Source organism: Euleptes europaea, chromosome 7 (assembly GCF_029931775.1).
Source record: "Euleptes europaea isolate rEulEur1 chromosome 7, rEulEur1.hap1, whole genome shotgun sequence".
Classification (NCBI taxonomy): Eukaryota; Metazoa; Chordata; class Lepidosauria; order Squamata; family Sphaerodactylidae; genus Euleptes; species Euleptes europaea.
In genome coordinates, this window is record NC_079318.1 from 91,009,040 (window position 1) to 91,033,505 (window position 24,466).

A 24,466-nucleotide genomic window follows, 5' to 3' on the forward strand; every position below is an offset into this window, starting at 1 on the left:
GCCCGCTGTGAACCGCTCTATCGATTGACATCTCTATGATTATACAATGACGCCATAGGTTATGGTAGGATAGCAATACTAAGATAGAAACAGGAATATTAAGGGAGGATAAAAATAGCCCAGGCTAGCCTGATCTTGTCACATCTCAGAAGCAAAGTAAAGTCACAGGGAATCAAACTTGAACAAGTGAAGCTGCCTTATACTGAATCCGACCCTTGGTCCATCGAAGTCAGTATTGTCTACTCAGACCGGCAGCGGCTCTCCAGGGTCTCAGGCAGGGGTCTTTCACATCACCTACTTGCCTAGTCCCTTTAAATGGAGATGCCGGGGATTGAACCTGGGGCCTTCTGCCTGCCAAGCCGATGCTCTACAAACTGAGCCACAGCCCCTCCCCAATAATGACTTGTATTATTTCATTTGCAGTCAACGCAGTCAAATGTCTATAGTCGGGGGTATGGATGAAATAAGATAGGCTTGGTGTCCTGTGCAATTCATTTGGGGTTGGCTTCAATTTTCTGGAAGGCTGATGGGAATAAGAGCACGACCAGCCGCCAAAGAAACACAAGGAAAAAAGATTTTTTCGGCCCTGGTTAGTGTTTGGATGGGAGACCACCAAGTGATGTGATGTAGTCCAGGGTTGCTACACAGAGGGAGGCAATGGCAAACCATCTCTTGAATGTCTCTTGCCTTGAAAACCCTACGGGGTCTCAATACACTCTTGAATGTCTCTTGCCTTGAAAACCCTACGGGGTCTCAATACATCGGTTGTGATTTGACGGCAAAAGAAAAATACAATACAGGTTGTAAGAAGAGTTGGTTTTTATATTCTCTTTACCACTTAAGGAAGACTCAAACCAGTTTACAATCACCTTCCCTCCCCCTCCCCACAACAGACACCCTTGGAGGTAGGTGGGGCTGAGAGCTTGAAGAGAGATGTGAGTAGCTCAAGGTCACCCAGCGGGCTTCATGTGTAGGAGTAGGGAAACAAAGCCGGTTCACCAGAATAGCCTCCGCCGCTCATGTGGAGGCATGGGGAATCAAAGCTGGTTCTCCAGATCAGAGTCCACTGCTCCAAACCACCTTAACAACTCTACCATGCTGGTAAGGGATACAGGGGTATGTGTCAGAGGTGTCAGTCTTTCCTTAGCCTGTGTCTCGTGCTGGGGCCGGCCCGTACAAGCGGTTAGGCTTCTGACATGAGTGCAGGCTTGGTTGCGGATGTTTACATATTTGCTGTACTGGTCTCACTCTCGATTCCCCTCTGCCCGTCGCTGTAGCCTTGAGCGGCTAACGAGCTGTGTCTTCCCACTCTCCCTTCGTCCTCCTTTCCTCCCCCCCAGACGTTGTTATCAATCCCTTTCCCAGGCTTGTTAGAAAGTGCACCTGTGATGTAATCATGCTACCACGTTTTAACTAGACTCTGTAGTCTGGCTCGCTCATTAGCAGCTTTGTATTCTGCAAGTTACCTTAGCTGTACCTGATGCCTTTTCAATAAAGTTAACCTGCTTCTGACTTGGCTGTTTGAGCGAGTGGCTTTTTGGGCTTGCCCAGGTTGGCTGGAGAACCTGACAGTATGTAGCTATTTTTATTTATTTATTTATTTATTTATTTATATATATATATATAGAGAGAGAGAGAGAGAGAGAGAGAGAGAGAGAGAGAGAGAGAGAGAGAGAGAGAGCTTTAGTATTGATTTATTAGAGATCTGTGCTGTTTTAGTTTGTTCTTACTATTTTGTCATGTGCCCTGGGTCTCAGCGAGAAAGGTAGGCTATAAATTAATAATGTTTTCCACATGTTAGCTAAATAAAGTCTCAGAGGTTCAGTATTCTTATACCCAAGGTAAGGAAGAAACATAAGAAAAGCCATGGTGGATCAGAAGGCCCATTAAGTCCAGCTATCTGTTCACACAGTGGCCAGCCAGGTGCCTCTAGGAAGCCCACAAACAAGATGACTCCAGCAGCATCCTGCCTGTATATCACAGCACCTAATAGGCATGCTCCTGGAGAGAAAAGGTATGCATCATAACTAGTATCCATTTTGACTAGTAGCCATGGATAGCCCTATCCCTCCATGAACATGTCCACTCACCTCTTCAAGCCTCCCAAATTGGCAGACATCCCCTCATCCTGGGGCAGGGAGTTCCACAATTTAACTGTGTTGTGTGAAGAAATACTTCCTTTTATCTGTTTTAAATCTCTCATCCTTCAGCAGATGACCCTGCGTTCAAGGTATTATGAGAGAGGGAGAAAAGCTTATTATCCCTGTCCACTCTCTCCATACCATGCATAATTTCATAGACCTCTCTCATATCTCCCCTTAAGTGCCTTCTTTCTAAGCTAAACAGCCCTAAGCGTTTCAACTGCTCCTCATAGAACAGTTGCTCTAGCCCCTCAGGGCATTTGCTCTAGGAAGGGTGGTGTGGCCTTGCTAATGTATATAACAGATTTGAGACATTTTCTTCATGAGAGCTTTGATTCCCGAAAACATATACCCTGAAACTCTTGTTGGTCTCTACTATAGGACTCAAATCTAACTGTTCTACTGCAGACAAACACAACTACCCTCTGAAACTATCTCCATATGACATAGTCACCCTAGCTTCCATTGGTCCTTTTCCTTAGTAATAAAAGACATTACTACGGAAACACACATATATATTTAATTAGACAGAAGGGAGGTCTTTGGGGCTATGACGTCAAGGGTACAAATAATCCGTCATAAGAAAGCGCTGATTCGGTCAACCTCTCCAGGATTGCCTCCGCTGAGAAAGCGAAACTCCATCCGGCCCTCATTGGTGCTGGCTAGGGTGAGAAGGAGATTCAAATAAATAACTGTAAAGACATTCCTGTACCATTCTTTCCAGCACTCAGGACATCTTAAAATCAAAGCAAAATTTGTGCAAAATCCAAATTTTTTTTTGGATTTTGCACCTATCACAAAGCACTGAAGCAGAGACCTGTTTATGCTGAAAGTGTAAAGAGAAATGCTTCCGATTAAATTAATAGCTAGAAAAACAGAACAGAGCACAATGCCAGGAGCTATGGATGAATGGGGGGGGGGGCAGGATTATTGCAGACCTCATTACCGATGGGGCGTGGCTTATTTCAGCCACTGTCCATCCATTGCTGAAATGATGCACTTTCCCTTGCTTTTTCTATTGGCCTGTTTAGAACCAAGCAACAGCCAATATTTATTTATTTATTTACTTATTATTTCCATTTGTTACCCCGCTCTTTCCGGCCAAAGCCAGGCTCAGAGCGGCTGTAGACTCATTCCCTATGGTTGAGCCCTCAAACTGGTTCAGAACTTGTTTTTACTGCAGGAAGTGTGGCCACAAGCCTCAGTATGCTTAGGCAGGGGGTAAAGTCTATAGAAAGTAGGAGGGACTTAACTTTTACATAAATATGGATGGGATCAGCTACCTATTTGGAAACAGTGTAGTTGTGGGACTGAAAATTGCTAGTCTTGGTCCACATCTGTTTTCTCATACTTCAGATTCTTGCTCTGACAACACCCAGGCTAAGCTACCTGCTACTTTCTTTGAATGTGTGTTAAGTGCCATCAAGTGGCTTCCAACTTATGGCGACCTTATGAATTCATGTCCTCCAAAATGTCCTATTCTTAACAGCCTTGCTCAGGTCTTGCAAACTGAGGGCTATGGCTTCCTTGATGGAGTCAATCCATCTCATGTTGGGTCTTCCTTTTTTCCTGGCATTATTGTCTTTTCCATTGAGTCTTGTCTTCTCATAATGTGACCAAAGAACAATAGCCTCCATTTAGTCATTTTAGCTTCTAGGCATGATTTGATCTACAATCCACTGATTTGTCTTTTTTGGCAGTCTACGGTATCCATAAAACTAACATGTCTAAATGTCATTTTTCGCGATAAAGTTTATATTTCCGTTTCTATGCCAAGGGGAGAAGGGTGCATTACAGTGTTTGCTATTGTCACAAATCTAAAGGGAAAGCTGGCTAACTGATTGCCAGTTTAAGCCCCCACCCCAAATGCTCAGCAGGTATCTAAGCCTTCTCTATTTACCACCTATCCCAACACAAGGACTAGAGTTACGGGGCAGGGTGGAGAAAAATACCACTAAATCCATCGCTGTAAAGCTAAGCAGGGTCGGCCGTGGTTACTACCACCAAAGAGGACTCGGGTTGCTATGCCAAGGGAAAAAAGTAAAGGTAAAAGTAGCCCCCTATGCAAGCACCGGGTCATTCCTGACCCATGGGGTGAAGTCATATCCCGACATTTACTAGGCAGACTATGGGAGTCAGTGTGGTGTGGTGGTTAACAGTGGTGGTTTGGAGCGGTAGAGTCTGATCTGGAGAACCGGGTTTGATTCCACACTCCTCCACAGGAGCAGACACTAATCTAGTAAACTGGACTTGTTTCCCCACTCCCACACATGAAGCCAGCTGGGTGACCTTGGGCTAGTCACCGCTCTCTTAGAGCTCTCCCAGCCCCACCTACCTCACAGGATGTCTGTTGCGGGGAGGGGAAGGGAAGGTGATTATCAGAAAGGAGCTGAGCTGCTGAGCGAATCAAGTATAGAATGTACCTTCCTCTGCATCTGAGCCAGACTCACCTTTTTCGTGCTGAAGCCACTTGCGCTCCAGGTAGTACTGGTAGCAGCTCTCAAACTCCAGGTCAGTGTAGTCATGAGCTTGGATGGGAACAAAGGGGTCCAGGGTTTCGAAACCCTCCTGAGGGGCAGGGGTGGGGAGAACGGGAAGAAAAAGGTGAATAACAAACTTCAGAAAGTCTCGTTTCCTCCACCTAACTTTTGGGCATGGGGGGCGAACCAACCAAACTGCTTCTTATCAAAGCAAAGCCAAAATGAAACAACAGTTCGAGCGGTTCCTCAGTGGAACAGGCTTCCTCGGGAGGTGGTGGGCTTTCCTTCTTTGGTGGTTTTTAAGCAGAGGCTAGATGGCCATCTGACAGCAAGGCTGATTCTGTGAACTTAGGCAGATCATGAGAGGGAGGGCAGGAAGAGCTGCATCAGTGCTCGGCTCTCATGGCCCTTTCTTACATGCCCAGGAAAATGCTGATTGCCACTTGGGGGCCAGGAAGCAATTTTCCTACAGATTGGCCAGGGATCCTGGAGGGATTTCCCCCCCATCTTCTGGGCATGGACTAAGGGTCACTGTGTGTGTGTGTGTGGGGGGGGGGAAGGTAGTTGTGAATTTCCTGCATTGTGCAGGGGGTTGAACACATGAAGCTGCCTTATACTGATGGACCCTTGGTCCATCGAAGTCAGTATTGCCTGCTCAGACCGGCAGTGGCTCTCCAGGGTCTTAGGCAGGGGTCTTTCATACCACCTACTTGCCTAGTCCCTTCAACTGGAGTTGCCGGGGTTGAACCTAGGACCTTCTGCATGGCAGGCAGAGGCTCTGCCACTGAGCCACAACCCCTCCCCATGGCTCTCCAGAGTCTCAAGCAGAGGTCTTTCATGTCACCTGCTTGCCTAGTCCCTTTATCGGGAGATGCCGGGGATTGAACCTAGGACCTTCTGCATGTCAGGCAGATGCTCTACCGCTGAGCCACGGCCCCGGTGATCCCTTCTAACTCCATGGATTCTATGAAATCTTGCTGTCTGCTGAGGCCACCTGATTGAGGAGCCAGCCACCAAGTGCCCTATCCTGTATGACTCAGCTTCAGTGGAAAGCCCTCTTCCCTCCCGGCTCCTGTCAAAAAAGAGGCCAACAGAGAAAGGGCAGGAAGCAGATGGCAGCCCTCCGTCGCTGCTGCTAAGAGTCCCCCTCCCTCCCAGCTTCTAACTGGCACTGATGGAGTCATCAGGGGGGCGGCAAAAGCAGCCCAATGCCCCTCTTTCATGCCAGCGGCCAGTGCTGTTCTCGGAAAGAGCTCTCACTTGGTTTCATCTGCTGCCAGCTAAGGTTAACTGTATAGCTGTATGGAGAGCCAGTGTGGTATAGAGGTTAAGATCTGTGGTTTGGAGTGATGGATTCTGATCTGGAGAACCGGGTTTGATTCCCCACTCCTCCACATGAGTGGTGGAGGCTTATCTGGTGAACTGGGTTGGTTTCCCCCACTCCTCCACATGAAGCAGCTGGGTGACCGTGGGCTAGTCACAGCTCTCTTAGCGCTCTCTCAGCCCCACCTAACTCACAGGGTGTCTGTTGTGGGGAGGGGGAGGGAAGGAGATTGTAAGCCGGTTTGATTCTCCCTTAAGTAGTAGAGAAAGTCAGCATATAAAAACCAACTCTTCTTCTTCTGTATTCAGGACTCTGGCGCCAAAAAGCAGTACACCAACACTATAGATTGCGGTTGGATGGTGTGTCAAAGTCTTGCCTTCTCACAATGTGACCAAAGTACGATAGCCTCAGATAGAAACCAGAGATTTTAAAAGAATTTGGGTGGAGGGTCAAAGTTAACAGGGACAGGGCAAAAGGAAGATGAGCCAGCTGCAGCAGGAACAAGATGGGTTTGTGCAGAGTCTTGACAAAACGGGGGGGGGGGGACGACTTTTGGTTGATAATGAGATGCACGCTCTGAATGCTATGCCAGCCCAGTCCAGAAAGAATGATTTTAACTACACTCCTTGGATGCGTGCTTATACATCGCTAAATATAGTTTTGCAATACTCACTTGGATTACGGTACATCTTGTAATACATACCTGGGCTGACGCTCAATTATTATATTTGTATTTGAAATGTTATGTGTGCCAAATACGATGTATCAGACCACCGAGGAAGGCCTGAGGGCTAAAATGCGTTTGGCACGTGGTTCTAATTATCAACCCTGCATCTGTTGCCATACGGGCTTGTTTTTAATATATGCATAAGCGCTTTATAATAAATACATCTCATTGTTTTATTGAGGTCTTGTTTCACCCAACCTATTGGGTACCCAATTCTGTTTTCAGGGTGGGTTTTCCTGCCCCCCCCCCCGGTTTTGCCCTGTGCGAAGGCTTTCCGGGAGAGAAGGGAGAAAAAATGCAGAGTGTTCCGGGTATAGGAAGCAGGGTGATAGAAGGTTCAGAAGTAGGAATCGGGGAATAAAGACACAACAACCAGGCCCATGTGCGTTTAGTGAGCATTGCCGGACGCCCGATGCAGAATTCAGCGACCTGAGAATCCAAACTTGTTTTTTGGATGATACGGCCAAGATTCTAGCCCTTGAGGGCTGAGAGGTTAGGCTTGAAAACAGAGCCAGCGCCCTTATAAGAACCCAGAATGTCTGAGGCAGCACTGGACAATTACTTGTGGCAGTCTACGCTTTCATACTACATAGGGTTGCCAACCTCCAGGTGGCGGCTGGAGATCTCCCGCTATTACAAATAATCTCCGGGCAATAGAGGTCAGTTCCCCTGGAGAAAATGGCTGGTTTGGAAGGTAGACTCTATGGCCTTATACCCCACCGAGCTCCCTCCCCTCCTCTCCCCAAACCCCACCGTTCCGTCTCCATACCCAAATTCTCCAGGTATTTCCCAACCTGGAGCTGGCAACCCTAATACCAGTTCCCACCCCCAACGAGCAGCAGGCAGACACAATGATAAATCCACAAGATGCTTTAAACGTGCCCAGTGTATGGAAGGGCAGAGTGTGGGATGGGTAAGCGGAAAGAGACAGACCCTCTTCCGTCGTCGATCGACGCTAATGACCAGAGTTGTGCTTCTGTTTGTGCCTCTCTCACCACACCAAAATGGAGGAGGAGCCCCAGGCTCAGACTCACCTTTCCTAGCAATTCGCTGGGCAGGTATGCTCTGCGGGGTTGGTAGGGAGCCCCCGTCTGGCTGAGGGTCGTCACGATGGCACCTCCAGTCTGAAAACACAATGAAGAAGAAGAGTTGGTTTTTTATATGCTGACTTTCTCTGCCATTTAAGGAAGAACCAAACCGGCTTACAATCTCCTTCCCCTCTCCTCCCCACAACAGACACCCTGTGAGGTAGGTGGGGGCTGAGAGTGTGACTAGCCCAGCTGGTTTCATGTGTAGGAGTGAGGAAACCAACCCGGTTCACCAGATTAGAGTCCACTGCTCCAAACCACCACTCTTAACTGCTACACCACACTGGTAAATCAGAGGAAATCGGGTTCTCGGCTGGAGACCCACACTTACAAGCCTCTCTCTCCCTACCTGTTCGCTCATCTTCGGAGGTCCTGATTCAGGTGTCCCCACCAAATGAGCCTACTAGAGGGGTGGGCAACCCCAGAAAGGGTCTTCTCGACTGTGACGCCAAAACTTTGGAACTCTCTTCCCAGGGAGATTCTTCCACCAGCGTGTAATGACTTTTTTTTGTTTGCAGATTGATAGTGAGTTTACCAAGATGCATTGTAATGATAGTAAATACCTAGATATTTAAAGTATTTAACCTGCTCAAGTAGATTGCCATTAATTACCCATTTAAATGGTTTCCAGGACTTCGAAAATACCAGTACTTTACATTTCACATAGTTCCATACCAGACCATTAGCAGTACAGTACTCATGGCATCGATTTAATAACCTCTTTAGGCCAATCCTTGAGCATGACAATAAAACTGCATCGTCAGCATAAAGCAGCAGCAGAGTGTGTACAGAGCTGAGTTTCGGGCAGTGGCCATCAACCTCTTTTAGAGAAACAGCTAAATCGTTTAGGAAGAGGTTGAATAGATATGGGGCCAGGATACTGCCTTGCTTAACTCCTTTGTTGATGTTAATTTTTGGAGTTAGTTTACCCATGGGCGTACACTTGATTTGGCAGCTTGTGTTAGAGGACAGCCTTCTGATTAAAGTTAATAATCTCTTGTCGATGTTCATAATAAGTTCCTTGGAGTGGAGTCAAATGCCCCCTTCAGGTCCAGGAAAGCTGTACATAGCTCTTCCCAGGGAGATTCTTCCACCAGCGGGTAATGACTTTTTTTGTTGGGTTTGGCGTACACCATGAAACTCTAATTGGCCCTCTTCCCTGGTTGAGTTTATATGTTTATATATTTTTATTGAACTGTTGTACTACTTTAAATGTTGTTTTTTAATGTTTTGGTAATAGAAAAGAGCAAGAGTCCAGAAGCACCTTAAAGACTAACAAACGTTCTGGCAGGGTATGAGCTTTCCTGAGCCACAGCTCACAGCTCCCATTTTACTCAATGGGACTCATTCTTGGGAAAGCATTCTTTGGATTGCAGTTTACGACACAAAACTCCCAATCAGGAGGTCCCCCATTTGAATCCTGCCTCTGCCTCCCACCTTGATAAAGGGATAGCATCAACTTCCCTTGCAGGGCTGTTGGAAGAATTACAAGACGACGGATTACTAATATTATTAAGGAGTGCCCTAGGTCAGGAAATACTGAAGATACATGACACATGAAACTGCCTTACACTGAATCAGACCCTCGGTCCATTGAAGTCAGTATTGTCTACTCAGACCGGCCGCGGCTCTCCAGGGTCTCAGGCAGGGGTCTTTCACATCACCTACTTGACTGGTCCCGTTAACTGGAGATGCCGGGGATTGAACCTGGGACCTTCTGCATGCCAAGCAGATGCTCTGCCACTGAGCCACGGTCCTTCCCCATGACTCTCCAGGGTCTCAGGCAGGGGTCTTTCACATCCCCTACCTGCCTAGTCCTTTTAACTGGAGATGCCGAGGATTGAACCTGGGACCTTCTGCATGCCAAGCAGATGCTCTACAAACTGAGCCACAGCCCCTACTCAAACCAGCAGTGGCTCTCCAGGGTCTCAGGCAGAGGCCTTTCACATCACCTACTTGCCTGGTCCCGTTAACTGGAGATGCCGGGGATTGAACCTGGGACCTTCTGCATGACATGCAGATGCTCTGCCACTGAGCCACGGTCCTTCTCCATGACTCTCCAAGGTCTCAGGCAGGGGTCTTGCACATCCCCAACTTGCCTGGTCTCTTTAACTGGAGATGCCGGGGATCGAACCTGGGACCTTCTGCATGCCAGGCAGATGCTCTACCACTGAGCCACGGCCCCTCCCATAAGATATCTCCCCTAAGGAATTCTTGTCTATGAAGATTTGGTCAGTCCAGTCAATTTTAGTCCCTTTGGGCTTTCTGCTGAACAACAACAGCAGCAACAACAAAATGCCTCGCAGCGTGCTTCTCACCCAGTCGTTCGTCATCATCTTCCTCAGGTTGTGGATCAGCGTCAACTCCTCTGGGGAGACCTAAAACCAACAGAGAAGCCATTGAATACATAAATCTGCCTTATTCTGAATCAGATCATTGTTCTCTCAAGGTCACTACTGTCTTCTCAGACTGGCAGCTGCTCTGCAGAGTCTCAGGCACAGGGTTTTTCACATCACCTACTACTTGGCCCTTTAAACTGGAGTTGCCAGGGATTGAACCTGGAACTTTCTGCATGCCAGTGAGCCACAGCCCCAACTCAGACTGGCAGCTGCTCTCCAGAGTCTCAAGTGGAGGTCTTTTTCATCACCTCCTGCCTGTTCCTTTTAACTGGAGATGCCAGGGATTGAATCTGGGACCTTCTGCATGCCACACAGATGCTCTACCGCTGAGCCACAGCCCCTCCCAGTGACAGGAATCCCAAATCTCCCCTTCAGCCAGAGGAGGCAGCATTGATGGCTTTAAGAGGGATTTAGGTTCATGGACGAGAGGTCTATCAGCGGCTACTATCCAGGTTGAATAAAGAGAACCTGCATGGTCAGATGCAGCAAATACCAGTGCGGGTGCTACTATCTGCATAAAAAGGCCCCACGGGCTTGCTTTTACAAAATAAGGGGCTAAGGGGAGACATGATAGAAGTCTATAAAATTATGCATGGTATGGAGAGAGTAGACAGGGAGAAGCTTTTCTCCCTCACATAATATAGAACTGCTGAAGCTGCTGAAGCTGGAGGGTGAGAGATCCAAAATAGATAAAAGGAAGTATTTCTTCACACAATGCATAGTTAAATTGTGGAACTACTTGCCTCAGGATATGGCAATGGCTGCCAATTTGGAAGGCTTTAAGAAGGGACTGGACATGTTCATGGAGGAGAAGGGTATTCATGGCTATTAGTAAAAATGGGTACTAGCCATGATGCATGCCTATTCTCTCTAGGACCAGAGGAGCATGCCTATTATTTTAGGAGCTGTGGAACACAGGCAGGATGGTGCAGCTGCAGTCGTCTTGTTTGGAGGCTTCTTGGAGGCACCTGATTGGCCACTGTGTGAACAGACTGCTGTACTTGGTGGGCCTTGGTCTGATCCAGCAGGGCTTTTCTTATTTTCTTAAGTCTGATGGCCAGCGAATGAGGAAAACCAGCCTCTATGCCTCTGCCCTGTGGCCTAGAGGCACAAGGTAGTAAGAGCCCTGTTTGATCGGATCAAAGGTCCATCTGGTCCAGCATCCCGTTTTTCCCTACTGGGGCATCACACGAGACACCGTGGCCAAAGCCTTTGTTGCCCTTCTGCGACTGGCACCCAGAACCATGCCTCTGGATATGGAGTTCCATTTAGCTATTGTGACAAATAGCTGTAGATCCCAGTGAGAAAGGCGGACTATAAATGAAAAACACTCCCTTTATCCCAGAAATGTAAGGATGTGTCACTGGCCACCAAGATTAGGTTAATTCATGCCATCGTATTCCCTGTTACTATGTATGGGTGTGAAAGCTGGACAATGAAGAAAGCTGATATGAAGAAAGTAGATTTCTTTGAAATGTGGTGTTGGAGGAGTTCTACAGATACCCTGGACTGCCCAGAAAACAAATCAGTTGGGTTCTAGATTGAATCAAGCCTGAACTGACCCTGGAAGCTAAAATGACTAAACTGAGGCTGTCGTACTTTGGTCACATTATGAGAAGACAAGAGTCACTGGAAAAGACAATCATGCTAGGAAAAGTTGAGGGCAGCAGGAAAAGAGGAAGGCCCAACAAGAGATGGACTGACTATAAAGGAAGCCACGGCCCTCAATTTGCAAGACCTGAGCAAAGCTGTCAAAGATAGGACGTTTTGGAGGACATGGATTCATAGGGTCGCCATGAGTCAGAAGCGATTTGATGGCACTTAACACCCAAACACACATCCCGGAAATGCAGATAAGCTATCGCCACAGTCTTATAGCGGTGAGTTCCATACCACACTCCTGTCTTCTTTCATCAGCGTCGTTCTTCCCCAAAGGGAGTTGACTCCATCCACGGCCACCAGGAGCTTGAAGGCCCCTGAAGGGCACTGTTGCTTCAGCTCCTTCAAAACCACCCCCACGACGTCGCTGGCGTTCTTGACACGATTCAGACCCTTGAAAGGGAGAAAGAGATGGGAGCCACCGGGTGGGATGGGACGGTAAGGCCACCCACAACCGGCGGCTGCCAGACCCACCCACCAGCCACAGGAGGGAGGAACCGGGATGCCTTCTGCAGGCCCCACACTGGTGGGACAGCTTAAGAAGCGTGCTGCACCCCGGTTTGGGCCTGCGGGCTCTCAGCAAGCCTAGACAGCCTTTTCCCATTGCCCCCCCCTTACCTGCTCCACTATGGTTATCAGGGGGCTGCCCTCCTCGGTGCTCTCCCGCTTGCTCCATGTGTACTTCTGCTGCGTCTTGATCTGCAAATGTGCAAGGAGGGGAAAGAAGAAGGGTTGGTTTTTATACGCCGGCTTTCTCTACCACTTAAAGAAGAAGAAAAAGAGTTGGTTTTTATATGCCGGCTTTCTCTATCACTTAGAAGAAGGAGAAGAAGAAGAGTTGGTTTTTATATGCCGACTTTCTCTAGCACTTAAGGAAGAAGAAGAGTTTGTTTTTATATGCTGACTTTCTCTACCACTTAAGGAACAAGAAGAGTTGGTTTTTATATGCCGACTTTCTCTAGCACTTAAGGAAGAAGAAGAAGAGTTGGTTTTTATATGCCAACCTTCTCTACCATTTAAGGAAGAAGAAGAAGAAGAGTTGGTTTTTATATGCTGGCTTTCTCTACCACTTAAGGAAGAAGAAGAAGAGTTGGTTTTTATATGCCGGCTTTCTCTACCACTTAAGGAAGAAGAAGAGTTGGTTTTTATATGCTGACTTTCTCTACCACTTAAGGAAGAATCAAACTGGCTTACAATCTCCTTCCCTTCCCACAACAGACACCCTCTGAGGTAGGTGGGGCTGAGAGAGTTCTGAGAGAACTGTGACTAGCCCAAGGTCACCCAGTGGGGAAACAAATCCAGTTCACCCGATTAGCCTCCGCCGCTCTTGGCAGACTCCTGACACCCTCTCCTGTTAGGAATCAGCCTCACCTGTAGCTGCCGCCCCCTTGTCCCCTGCCAGAAACCTAAAAAAAAAAACCGCACTCACAAAAGCAGGCAAATTTACCTTTCTGAACACAACTCTCTGCATTATACTTATTAATCTTTTAAAAAACATCACAAGAAATGCTTGCATTTGCTGCAAGATTCAAGTCCTGTAGCACCTTACAGACCAACAAGATTTTTGGGGTGTGAGCTTTCGAGAGACAAAGTTCCCTTCCAGCAGCACCTTACAGAACAAGATTTTCAGGGTGTAAGCTGAGAATCAAAGCTCTCTTCCCTTGTGTTTTCTGGAGGCAGACTCTCCGGGATTCTGCCATCTGGACAGCCATGAGCATGGAAGAAACCACTGATGTGGAAGAAAAGGGGTATAGTCCAGGGGAAGCTGCAGATTCATTCCAGTAACAGCTGCGCTTCCCCCTGGCACAAACAGCCTTTCCCGGCCACAAGAGCCTCTCCGACGCACTGTTCTGAGTTCCCTCTCTTCAGGCACTGAGAGATCAATCTTTGGTCGTTCAGCCCAGACATTCCTGAGACTGACCACTCTCCTGGGCTGTGTCCTTGCTTGGAGACACCCGTAGGATCACCAGTAGGAAAAGCTTTGCCCTGCAGCTGGGTTTGCCCCTGACCGCTTCCGGGTCTGGACGCAAAGAGCTCTCGTGCCTTTCCTCACTTAGAAACAATGCACACCGGGCATTCTTGGCTTCAGGGAATACCAGACAGGTGGTCAGTTGCAAACACTGGAGCCACCAACTGGCCAGGTTGCCCACCAGAGGGTCACACCCCCATGAAGCCCACCAGAAGAAGAAGAGTTGGTTTTTATATGCCGATTTTCTCTACCTTTTTTAAAAGGAGAATCAAACTGGCTTACAATCTCCTTCCCTTCTTCTCCCCACAACAGACACCCTGTGAGGTAGGTGGGGCTGAGAGAGCTCTAAGAGAACTGTGACTAGCCCAAGGTCACCCAGCTGGATTCATGTGGAGGACTGGGGAATCAAACCCAGTTCTCCAGATTAGAGTCCACCGTTCTTAACCACTACACCACCCTGGGCCTATCACTCTCTCCCTACCTTAACCTACTTCAGGTGGTTCTTGTAGGGATAGGACAGGACAGCCACTCTGAGATCCACGCAGGCAGGACAGAGTGCCAAAAGAGATCTGAAGTAGGTGGAAGTGGGAACCCTCCAATGCCCCTCCCCAAACTACCGGAGCAGTAGCAGCTGCTGACCTCCTTCAAGAATCGCTCGTTGGTAATCGCGAAATTCTTCAGCCAAGTTGAGGCTTCCAGCGGTTGGTCGAAGCGCTCCTTGTTGTAGGAAGATGGCAGCAGCTCCTGGCAATTCTTCACCCAGCGGTGAGCTGTGGCAGAAACAGAAAGAACCAATGCGGGACGGCAGGATGGGTATGGGGGGCAGTCTCGGTGATTCCGGGGATGTGGACAAAGGTCAGGGATCGGGCCCCAGAAGCACTGGGTGTGGCGAACAAGGGAAGGCAATCAGGGCAGTGCCCCCTACCACCCTACAGCTGATTGCTGGCTACAGCCTGAGAGTCAGGCAGCAGCTAGCAAATACAATAGGGCAGGCCCTCTGCTGATTGCCGGCTGCTGCCCAATTGATGTCCTGTGCCATCTTTGCCTCTGAGAAGAAGTAGAAGAAGAGTTGGTTTTTATATGGCGACTTTCTCTACCACTTAAGGAAGAATTAAACTGGCTTACAATCACCTTCCTTTCCCCGCCCCACAACAGACACCCTGTGAGATAGGTGGGGCTGAGAGAGTGACTCACCCAAGGTCACCCTGCTGGCTTTGTGTGTGGGGAAACAAATCCAGTTCACCAGATTAGCCTCCGTCGCTCATGTGGAGGAGTGGGGAATCAAACCCGGTTCTCCAGATCAGAGTCCACTACTCCAAACCATTGAACTTATCCACTACATCATGCTGAGGAGCTCCGAACCCTCAAACAGCCCCATGTGAATGCTTAAAAACTGTTATGCTATGACAAGTGTTTAATACCTCTGGCTCCTGGTCAGAACCAGATGTGGCCCAGTAGTGTCCTTACCATCAGGAATGTGTAGGATCAGCCAGTTCTGCTTTGCACAGTAATGGACAGCGTGGCAAAGGGTCATGGTCTTCCCCGTGCCCTTTTCACCATCTTCAAGCACAAACTGTCAAGGAAACTACAGCAGCCCGCCACCCGTACAACTGCCAATTGTGTCCTTGTGCATTACACCCGCACACTCCTTTCTATGCCATCCCTGAGACCAGTGCAAATAACTCACATGGCCCCCAATAAGCATGGAAGGATGTGCTAAGGCACTGAACGGACACCCACACGTAACCAGCATGACAAATCTACATGGGCACAGAAGAAAAAGGAGTTTTTATATGCCGACTTCCTCTGCCACTTAAGGCAGAATCAAACCAGCTTACCATCACCTCCCCACAACAGGCACTCTGCGAGGTAGGTGGGGCTGAGAGAGCTCTAAGAGAGCTGTGACTAGCCCAAGGTCACCCAGCTAGCTTCGTATGTAGGAGGGGGGAAACAAATCCAGTTCACCAGGTTAGCGTCCGCCACTCATGTGGAGGAGTGGGGAATCAAACTCGATTCTCCAGATCAGAGTCCACCGCTCCAAACCACCGCTCTGAACCACTACACCACACTTGCTCTAGAGCCGTAACAAGGTCGGTTATTTTATTTTTAAGGAAGCTGCTAGCCCTCATGACGGAAGCAGTCAATATAAAAAAAGGCAAGGTGGCCAGACAGCACAGCAGAGGGAGTGTTTGGGAGGGGCCGTGGCCCAGTGGTAGAGCATCTGCTTGGCATGCAGAAGGTCCCAGGTTCAATCCCCAGCATCTCCAGTTCAAGGGACTAGGCAAGTAGGTGATGTGAAAGACCCCTTCCTGAGAACCTGGAGAGCTGCTGCCGGTCTGAGTAGACAATACTGTCTTTGACGGACCAAGGGTCTGATTCAGTATAAGGCAGCTTCAGGTGTTCATGTGTTAGCGGACAGAGGGGGGGAGATCTGGGTTCAAAACCCTGAAAGTGCTTTTCAGAACTGCTGCATTCAGAAGGAATTTAGGTGAAACAACCGTTACCCTCCTTGCTAACCAAAGCACATTGTCTGGTCATCCCTCTCCCACTCCCCCATCAATGGAAGCCCAGCCTAGCTCCCCTCTGGTTTAAGTGCATTGAGCAGACACCAGCCTATTCAATTTCAAACTGATTCTCCACTATGAGGGCTAGAAACTTAGTGGTTTCCCCAAGGAAAGCCAATGCTCAGACTGCCGTGACTGCAGGCCAAGCCGAGGGCCGCGTCCGCGGCTCTTTTGAGCAGGATACAGATGACGTATCGGATGGCGGGGTGAGCAAAGTTGGTGTGTTTTAAATAGCTGAGGAGTTCGACACCCGGTTTCCTCACCATGAAACACGCTTCGTTGAAGGTTTTCATCTACCAGAATTAAAAACAGAAAACGATATGAAGGGAATAAAGCTTTGAAGAGAGAAAGGATCAGTATAGCAAGCCAAATTTCACATACACATGTCAGAGACTGTCTTACCCCGTCAGGCTACTGATCCTTCTAACTCAATAGTGTCTTAATCTGACTGGCAGTGACGGTTCAGGGTTTCTCAGGCACAGAACAGTCTTTCCCAATAGCTACTAAGTGTCCCTTTAACTGGAGAGTTTTACGGATACCATGGACCGCCTAAAAGACAAATAAGTGGGTTCTAGATCAAAGCAAGCCTGAACTGTTCCTAGAAGCTAAAATGACTTAAAAGGCTTTAAGAGGAGAGGGGACATGTTCATGGAAGAGAGGGCTATTCATAGCTATTAATAAAAATGGATAGTAGTCATGATGCATACCTATTCTCGTGGAAGAAAAAAGCGGGGAATAAAACCCAACCTGAAAACTATGTGTGCAGGTATCAACCTGAAAACTATGTGTGCAGGTATGAGAGACATATACTAACCAGTATTACAACTAGAACCAATCTGACCTGATGTTTGAGTAACTGGTAATAGATTTTACAACCTATACACATGCCTGGTTGGGTTTGAACTGTTTGTATATGCATTTATTTATTTATTTCTGTAAATGTGTGCAGGCTTAACATGTGTTTTAATTAACCACTGATAAAGGCCCAATAGGCCAAAATGCGTTTGGTATGTGGTTACAGAGATCAACCCTAGGAAATGCCATTGTGCTATTTTAATGTTTTAAAATATTTGTAACCCTTACTTAGCGCTTCTAATAAATTATATTTTCCCTTTATATATATATATTCCCTTTCTACTCAACCTTGGGTACCCAGCATACCTATTCTCTCCAGGATCAGAGGAGCATGCCGAATATATTTGGTGCACTGGAACACAGGCAGCAGAATGCCTGTTTCGGGGCTTCCTAGAGGCACCTGGTTGGCCACTGTGTGAACAGACTGCTGGACTTGATGGACCTTGCTCTGATCCAGCATGGCCTCTCTTATGTTCTTATGATCACACTGAGCCTATTGTACTCTGGTTACATCATGAGAAGACAAGGCTCACCAGAAAAGACAATCATGCTAGGAAAAGTGGAAGGCAGCAGGGAAAGAGGAAGACCCAACGTGAGATGCACTGACTCTAAAAGGAAGAAGAGTTGGTTTTTATATGCCGACTTTCTCTGCCACTTAAGGGAGAATCAAACCGGTTTACAATCACCTTCCCTCCCCCTCCCCAAAACAGACACCTTGTGAGGTAGGTGGGGCTGAAATCGTGTGACTAGCCCAAGGACACCCAGCTGGCTTCACGTGGAGGAGCGGGGAAACCAATCCAGTTCACCAGATTAGCCTCCGCCACTCATGTGGAGGAATGGAAATCTGTTACTCCAGATCAGAGCCCACTGCTCTTAACCACTACACCACGCTGGCTCCAATGACGTGCTATTAACACAGCTAACAGAAATAATAAACGGAAGCTGTTTTAGGCTTCCTTTGTTGCTTACTGTTCACTCGGACTCTCCAAGGTTAAAAGGCTACCTACGATCCTTTAAGCTGGGGATGCTTGAGATCAAATCCAGGACCTTGTGCGGGCAAAGCATGAGATGCCCCCCCCTCGCTAACTTCTATAGGGAGGGGTCACCTCCGATCTGCACGCTCCAAAAGCCTGATTCACATATGCAAGAAAGGTAAGGTGGCGGAGGGGATTTGACTCATATCAGTCCGCAGGCGAAGGAAAACCCTGTGGAATGCAAAAAACTCGGCTGCCAGCAGAAACCAGCCCAGCAAAGTAAGAGATGCAGCAGACCCTTTCTGCATTGACCTTCAGATTGCAAGCCCTGAGCAAGGCTGTTAAGGATAGGACATTTTGGAGGTCATTCATTCATTTTTTGTGTGAGCGAGTGAGAGAGAGGGAGGGAGGGGTACTATCAAGTCACTTCTGACTTATGAATCAACGTCCTCTGGAACGTCCTATCGTTAGCCTCGCTCAGGTCTTGCAAATGGAGGGCCGTGGCTTCCTTGATAGAGTCCATCCATCTTATGTTGGGTCTTCCTCTTTTCCTGCTGCCTTCGACTTCTCCTAGCACAATTGTCTTTTCCAGTGACTCTTGTCTTCTCACGGTGGGTCCAAAGTATGACAGCCTCGGGTTAGTCATTTGAGCTTCTGGGGACAGCTCAGGCTTGATTCGATCAAGAACCCACTCTTCATTTGTCTTTTAGCTGTCCGTGATATCTGTAAAACTTTCATCCATTGGGTCGCCATAGATCAGAAAGGGGCTCGATGGCATTTAACAGAGACCCTTTCCCTCGGCTGCACTCCCGGCATGGAGTTCTTACGCAAGGGGCCCCTTGGAAGCAGAATCCACCCCCTCACAGCCAGCGGCGGTGCAGGCTGTTCTGCCAACTAGTCCCCCTTTGTGCACAAACGGGGCCCGGCGTGCACTCCAGGAAGGAGCTGCTTACAAAGCCAGCTCTAGGGCATTTTGCCTTTGCAGCACCTGCTTCAACAGAAGACGGGAAATCTGCAGCGGAGCCGGTGACTCCAACTCGGATCACAACCCAACAACCCGACAGCTATTTCTCATACCACCTCCCCCCAGCCCCCACCTTCAGGCCTGAAAGAAAGACGGAGCACCTGTAACTGGAAGCGCGCTGGCAGTCCATGCGGGAATATCACCTTCACCTCCTGGGGAGGGATGCTGTAGTAATGGCCCACATGCTCTTCCATATGATTGGCCTGTAGGGTTGAAGCGACAACCGTTTGGATTATTTTCAAATGCAGCCTGCAGCTCTCTGAGCACAGGTTCCCCGGAGGCAGCTGCGAGGCATAATTACCCTCTGGAACTCGATACAACAAGGTGGGGCAAAAGATCATAGAATCCTAGAGTTGGAAGGGGCCACACAGGCCATCTAGTCCAACCCCCTGCTCAATGCAGGATCAGCCTAGAGCATCCCTGACAAGTGTTCGTCCAGCTGCTGCTTAAATACTTCCGGATAGGGGGAGCTCACCACCTCCCTAGGCAGCCAATTCCACTGCTGAACTACTCTTACCGCCCTTTCCTAAAATCCAGCTGACACCTTTCTGCCCAAAATTTAAACCCATTATGTTTATATTTTATTTGTATGTATTTTTAAAAAAATTTGTACAGCCGGGGCCGGGCTCAGAGCTGCTAATATCAATTAAAACATCATATACAATAAGTCATTAAGACATTAAAATATAACGTACAATTAAAACCATTATTCTCTAGCTATTGTGAGTCCCGTCCTCTGCTGCCAACAGGAAGAGCTCCCTGCCCTCCTCTAGGTGACAGCCCTTCAAATACTTCAAGAGGGCAATCGTGTCCTCCCTCAACCTCCTCTTCGGGGTCTGTCTGTCTGTCTAGTACTGCTCATATAGCTATAGCCTTGTGCAGAAAATAAAGGTATAAAAATGCCTTTCTTAGTGTTATTCTTTTGGTATTTCACTGTTGCCCCTGTAAACTTTGCCACAGACAGAGTAACAGAATCATTTGTATCTGATAGTAGCCCCGTCACACCTCGTACTGCCAGATGCCTCGTTGGACATTTCCAGATTTTTAAATAAATGTTTAATTAAACTGGCCCTCAGCTCGTTAAATATAGGAAGCTCCATGATCATATGTTCAACAGTTTCAGCTTTGTCATGTGAGCATCTACACTTTGTTTGAGAATGGCACTTTTTTATATCTGCCCTTTTTTATATCTGCTTCATGTACAGGAGTGGGGAAACCAACCCGGTTCTGCAGATTAGAGTCTGCCGCTCATGTGGAGGGGTGGGGAATCAAACCCAGTTTTCCAGATCAGAGTCCAGCGCTCCTAAGCACTACACCACACTAGCTCTCAAGTAAAGCAAGAATTCAATTCTAGGCAAATCAGCAGGAAAAATTCTGAGAGCTCTAAGAGAACTGTGAGTGGCCCAAGGTCACCCAGCAGGCTTCATGTGGAGGAGCGGTCCTCCAGATTAGAGTCCGCCGCTCATGTGGAGAATCAAACCCGGTTCTCCAGATTAGAGTCTGCCGCTCATATGGAGGAGCAGGGAATCAAACCCGCTCCTAACCACTACACCCCACTGGCTCTCAGCAGTACGACAGCCCCATTCCCCAACTGCCAGAAATATGACCCCACAATCTCTCTGGTTTGTGAGATTTCATGATGCGTCGCCTGCGCACTTTCATGGCCTTCACTGCTGCCGTGAGAGCCAGGCCTTCGCTTCCCCTGTTTAAAATGGGACGCGAAGATTTTTTCTTTTTTTTGCTATTGAGTCACAGCTGACTTATGTCGACCCCATAGGGTTTCCAAGTAGATGTTCGGAAGTGGTTTGCCATGCCTGCCTCCCCAGTCACGAACTTGGCATTGTTTATTAAATGCTCATAGACCAATCAGTTGTGAGGATAGGAAAAAGGTACATTAGGAAATAACATTATTAAATATACCAACTCAAGTATAAAAATTACATTTACAACTTCCATAAAACGTCATTAAGATTAGAAATATACATAACTGTACAATTTAAAATTTAGGAGTATTATTTAATGCCATAGATATAAATTTTGCGACTGCCAGAGTCCCGTCTGGGCCAGTGTCTACTAGTAGGATGACTACAAGTTCCTATTTTTCCATAAGCCTCCATTTTTGAATATATATAGAAATCTATTTTTCTTGGGCCGCATTGTACTTTTTACAGTTGACGAAAAAGTGCCTGGTATCTAGCTCCCCTGATTTGCAGACGCAAAGCCGCTCAGAAAAGGGTATCCCTTTGAATCTATCTGTTAGTTCCCCTAAAGCAGTGGTTCCCAAAGTGGGCAGTACCACCCCCCGGGGAGTGGGGAGGGATTACCTAGGGGAGCACTAAGAGGCAAGGGGGCAGCAAGGGGGTGCTAGAGGTGGGCCCCTTCAACTGTGTTATTGGATAGGTTAGGGGGCACTGGGGTGGAGTTTGTGGAACCAAGGGGGCAGTGGCCCGAAAAGTTTGGAAACCACTGCCCTAAAGGCAGGGCATTTAATCTGGTGTTTGAAAGTAAGATTCTGTATTTGGGTACTATCAGGGAATTGCAGTATGCTGGTAGGGTATAACTTGGAGGTCTCCCATCCAAATAACTAGCCAGGGTCGGGGCTGGAAGATTCTTAAGATGTTGACTCTAATCTGGAGAACTGGGTCTGCATGAGCGGCGGATGCTAATCTGGTGAACTGGGTTTGTTTCCCCACTCCTACACACGAAGCCAGCTGGGTGACCTTGGGCTAATCACACTCTCTCAGCCCCACCTACCTCACAGGGTGTCTGATGTGGGGAGGAGAAGGGAAGGTGATTGTAAGCCGGTTTGATTCTCCCTTAAGTGGTAGAGAAAGTCGGCATATAAAAACCAACTCTTCGTTGTCTCCTTCTTGATTTCTACAGACGTAGCTTCAGGCTATGGCTTTAAGGGCATAATCATGGTACATATGCCACCCCCTCCCCTGGAGGTTGCCCATGTGGGCCCACCCCCTCGATTTTTCCTTGCACTCCGGGCTCAGCGGTCAAATGCACAGCGGTCAAATGTGGGAGAACGGTGGGGCATGGGACGACATCCTTCAGGCAGCCTCCACCCTTGGCGGCTGCGCCCAGCTTCGACTTGTCCATCCAACGGCAAAGTGCAGGGGCCCGTTGCCTGGCAACACCGGCCGAGACCCGGGATGGCAAAGACAATCCCGTTGCCATCTGGGCACTGCTGCCGGAGATGCGCTGGGGAAAGGGGGGGGGTCGGTCACAGGACAGGAGCGCCTGCACGTTGCCGTTTCCATGGAGACCCCAGAAGAATCGGCAGCGAAAAGGTTCCTGATTGCAGAGGCGGAGGCAAAAGTGCCTCCCAAGGCCGGTCCCCCCCCATTGGGTTTTCGTGCCGCTGCAACAGCCTCACGCTGAGAAATCAAAGCCGCTCAAAGATGCAGATGGAGGGAGCCCCTCAAGGCAGCCTCGTTTAAAAAAAAAAGAAAAAAAGACTTTACTTTGCCTTTGCAGCAAATCCCGCAAGAGGCAGAGCGCACCTCAGAGATCTGTTGGCATTAAAGCACAGAGCCCACCATCCTTTTAATCTGCGTTTTTAAAGAACTGCGTAGGTTGGCGGGTGCGAGGCTAAGGCTACAGGAGGGGGAAACACAAAGCTGACTCTCTCTGTACAAATGGCTGTAAAGAGAGCCAGCGTGGTGGAGTGGTTAAGAGCGGTGGTTCGGAGTGGTGGACTCTGATCTGGGGAACCGGGTTTGATTCCCCACCCCTCCACATGAGTGGCGGAGGCTAATCTGGGGAACTGGATTTGTTTCCCCACTCCTACACATGAAGCCAGCTGGGTGACCTTGGGCTAGTCACAGCTCTCTCAGCCTCACCTACCTCACAGGGTGTCTGTTGTGGGGAGGGGAAGGGAAGGTGATTGTAAGCCAGTTTGATTCTTCCTTAAGTGGTGGAGAAAGTCGCCATATAAAAACCAACTCTGATTCTACAGCTACAGATCTATCACAAACCCGACTGCGTGGTGCACAGGAGTCGGGGTGAACAGGACTCGGGGAGGGGCTGTGGCTCAGTGGTAGAGTATCTGCTTGGCATGCAGTAGGCCCCAGGTTCAATCCCTGACATCTCCAGTAAGGTCAGGGTGGAGGTGATGTGAAGGACCCCAGCCCAGGACCCTGGACAGCCATTGCCGGTCTGAGTAGACGATACTGACCGCAATGGTCTGATTCAATATAAGGCAGTTTCATGTGTTCAGTGGTTAGCACACGGTCCTTTTGACTGGAGAGTCATGCTACCGAACTGATCAATCTCACTGAGCAACTGACTCTTTCCCTAACCTTCCTAACAGGTAGCTTATACCCTGCCAGAAATTTTGTTAGTCTTTAAGGTGCTACTGGACTCTTGCTCTTTTCTACTGCTATGGACTGACTAACACAGCTACCCATCGTGATCTACCTAACAGGGCTATTGTTAAGATAAAGTGGAGGGGAAGGACAACCCTCTGTACACCATCCTAAGCTCCCTAGAGCAAGAGTGAGATCTTTTTAGAATCATCGAGTTGGAATCTAGTCCAACCCCTTGCACAATGCAGGAAATTCACAACTACCCCCCCAAACCCCCAGTGACCCCTACTACATGCGCAGAAGATGGCCGAGGTGCCCTCCCTCTCATCATCTGCCTAAGGTTATAGAATCAGCATTGCTGACAGATGGCCACTTAACCTCTTCTTGAAAACCTCCAGGGAAGCTCACCACCTCCCAAGGAAGCCTGTTCCACTGAGGAACCGCTCTAACTGTTAGAAAATTCTTCCTAATGTCTAGATGTCCCTCTTCCCCTTTGGCTGCATTCAGACAAATAAGCCGTGATTTGCTTGGTATGTGAATGAGTCTAGTGGTCTTGTGAAAGTTCTAACCCATCTCAACACAGACAGAGCTCAGATATCAAGCGCTCCCTACCCTCTGGTTCCTGAGAAACCACAGCTTGCTGTGATGTTCAGATCAGTGAAATGACAAATGGTGGCTTAACTGGAGATGCTGGGGATCGAACCTGGGACCTTTTGTGTACCAAGCAGATGCTCAGCCACTGAGCCAGAGACCCTCCTCTGTATTTATTAAACCTTTTAATATTCTGTAATCCACCTCGAGTCTCTGTGAGAAAGGCAGATTGTAAGTAACATATGCAAACAAACCAGGGGTCAACGACTTGCCCTCTTCTCTACAAACCCAACTTCAAACCACGGTTTAACGTGAAGGGAGAAGAAAGTACAAGCCCAGGATTTTCCAAATTCCCATT

The 24,466-nt window shown here is 48.3% G+C and overlaps 1 protein-coding gene across 1 annotated transcript in view; it reads right to left on the reverse strand.

The window, feature by feature from the left end:
* Positions 1-2,643: 2,643 nt before the first annotated feature.
* DAP3 (death associated protein 3) overlaps positions 2,644-24,466 on the reverse strand; it is a 33,837-nt gene continuing 12,014 nt past the window's right edge. The window contains exons 3-12 of the mRNA XM_056853494.1: positions 19,306-19,407; positions 16,536-16,644; positions 15,255-15,347; positions 14,427-14,557; positions 12,437-12,517; positions 12,053-12,211; positions 10,079-10,138; positions 7,707-7,796; positions 4,592-4,709; positions 2,644-2,803 (exon numbers count right to left, since the gene is read on the reverse strand). Coding sequence (XP_056709472.1) covers positions 2,718-2,803; positions 4,592-4,709; positions 7,707-7,796; positions 10,079-10,138; positions 12,053-12,211; positions 12,437-12,517; positions 14,427-14,557; positions 15,255-15,347; positions 16,536-16,644; positions 19,306-19,407 — 1,029 coding nt within the window. The 3' untranslated portion in view covers positions 2,644-2,717. The remainder of the gene's footprint in view (positions 2,804-4,591; positions 4,710-7,706; positions 7,797-10,078; positions 10,139-12,052; positions 12,212-12,436; positions 12,518-14,426; positions 14,558-15,254; positions 15,348-16,535; positions 16,645-19,305; positions 19,408-24,466) is intronic.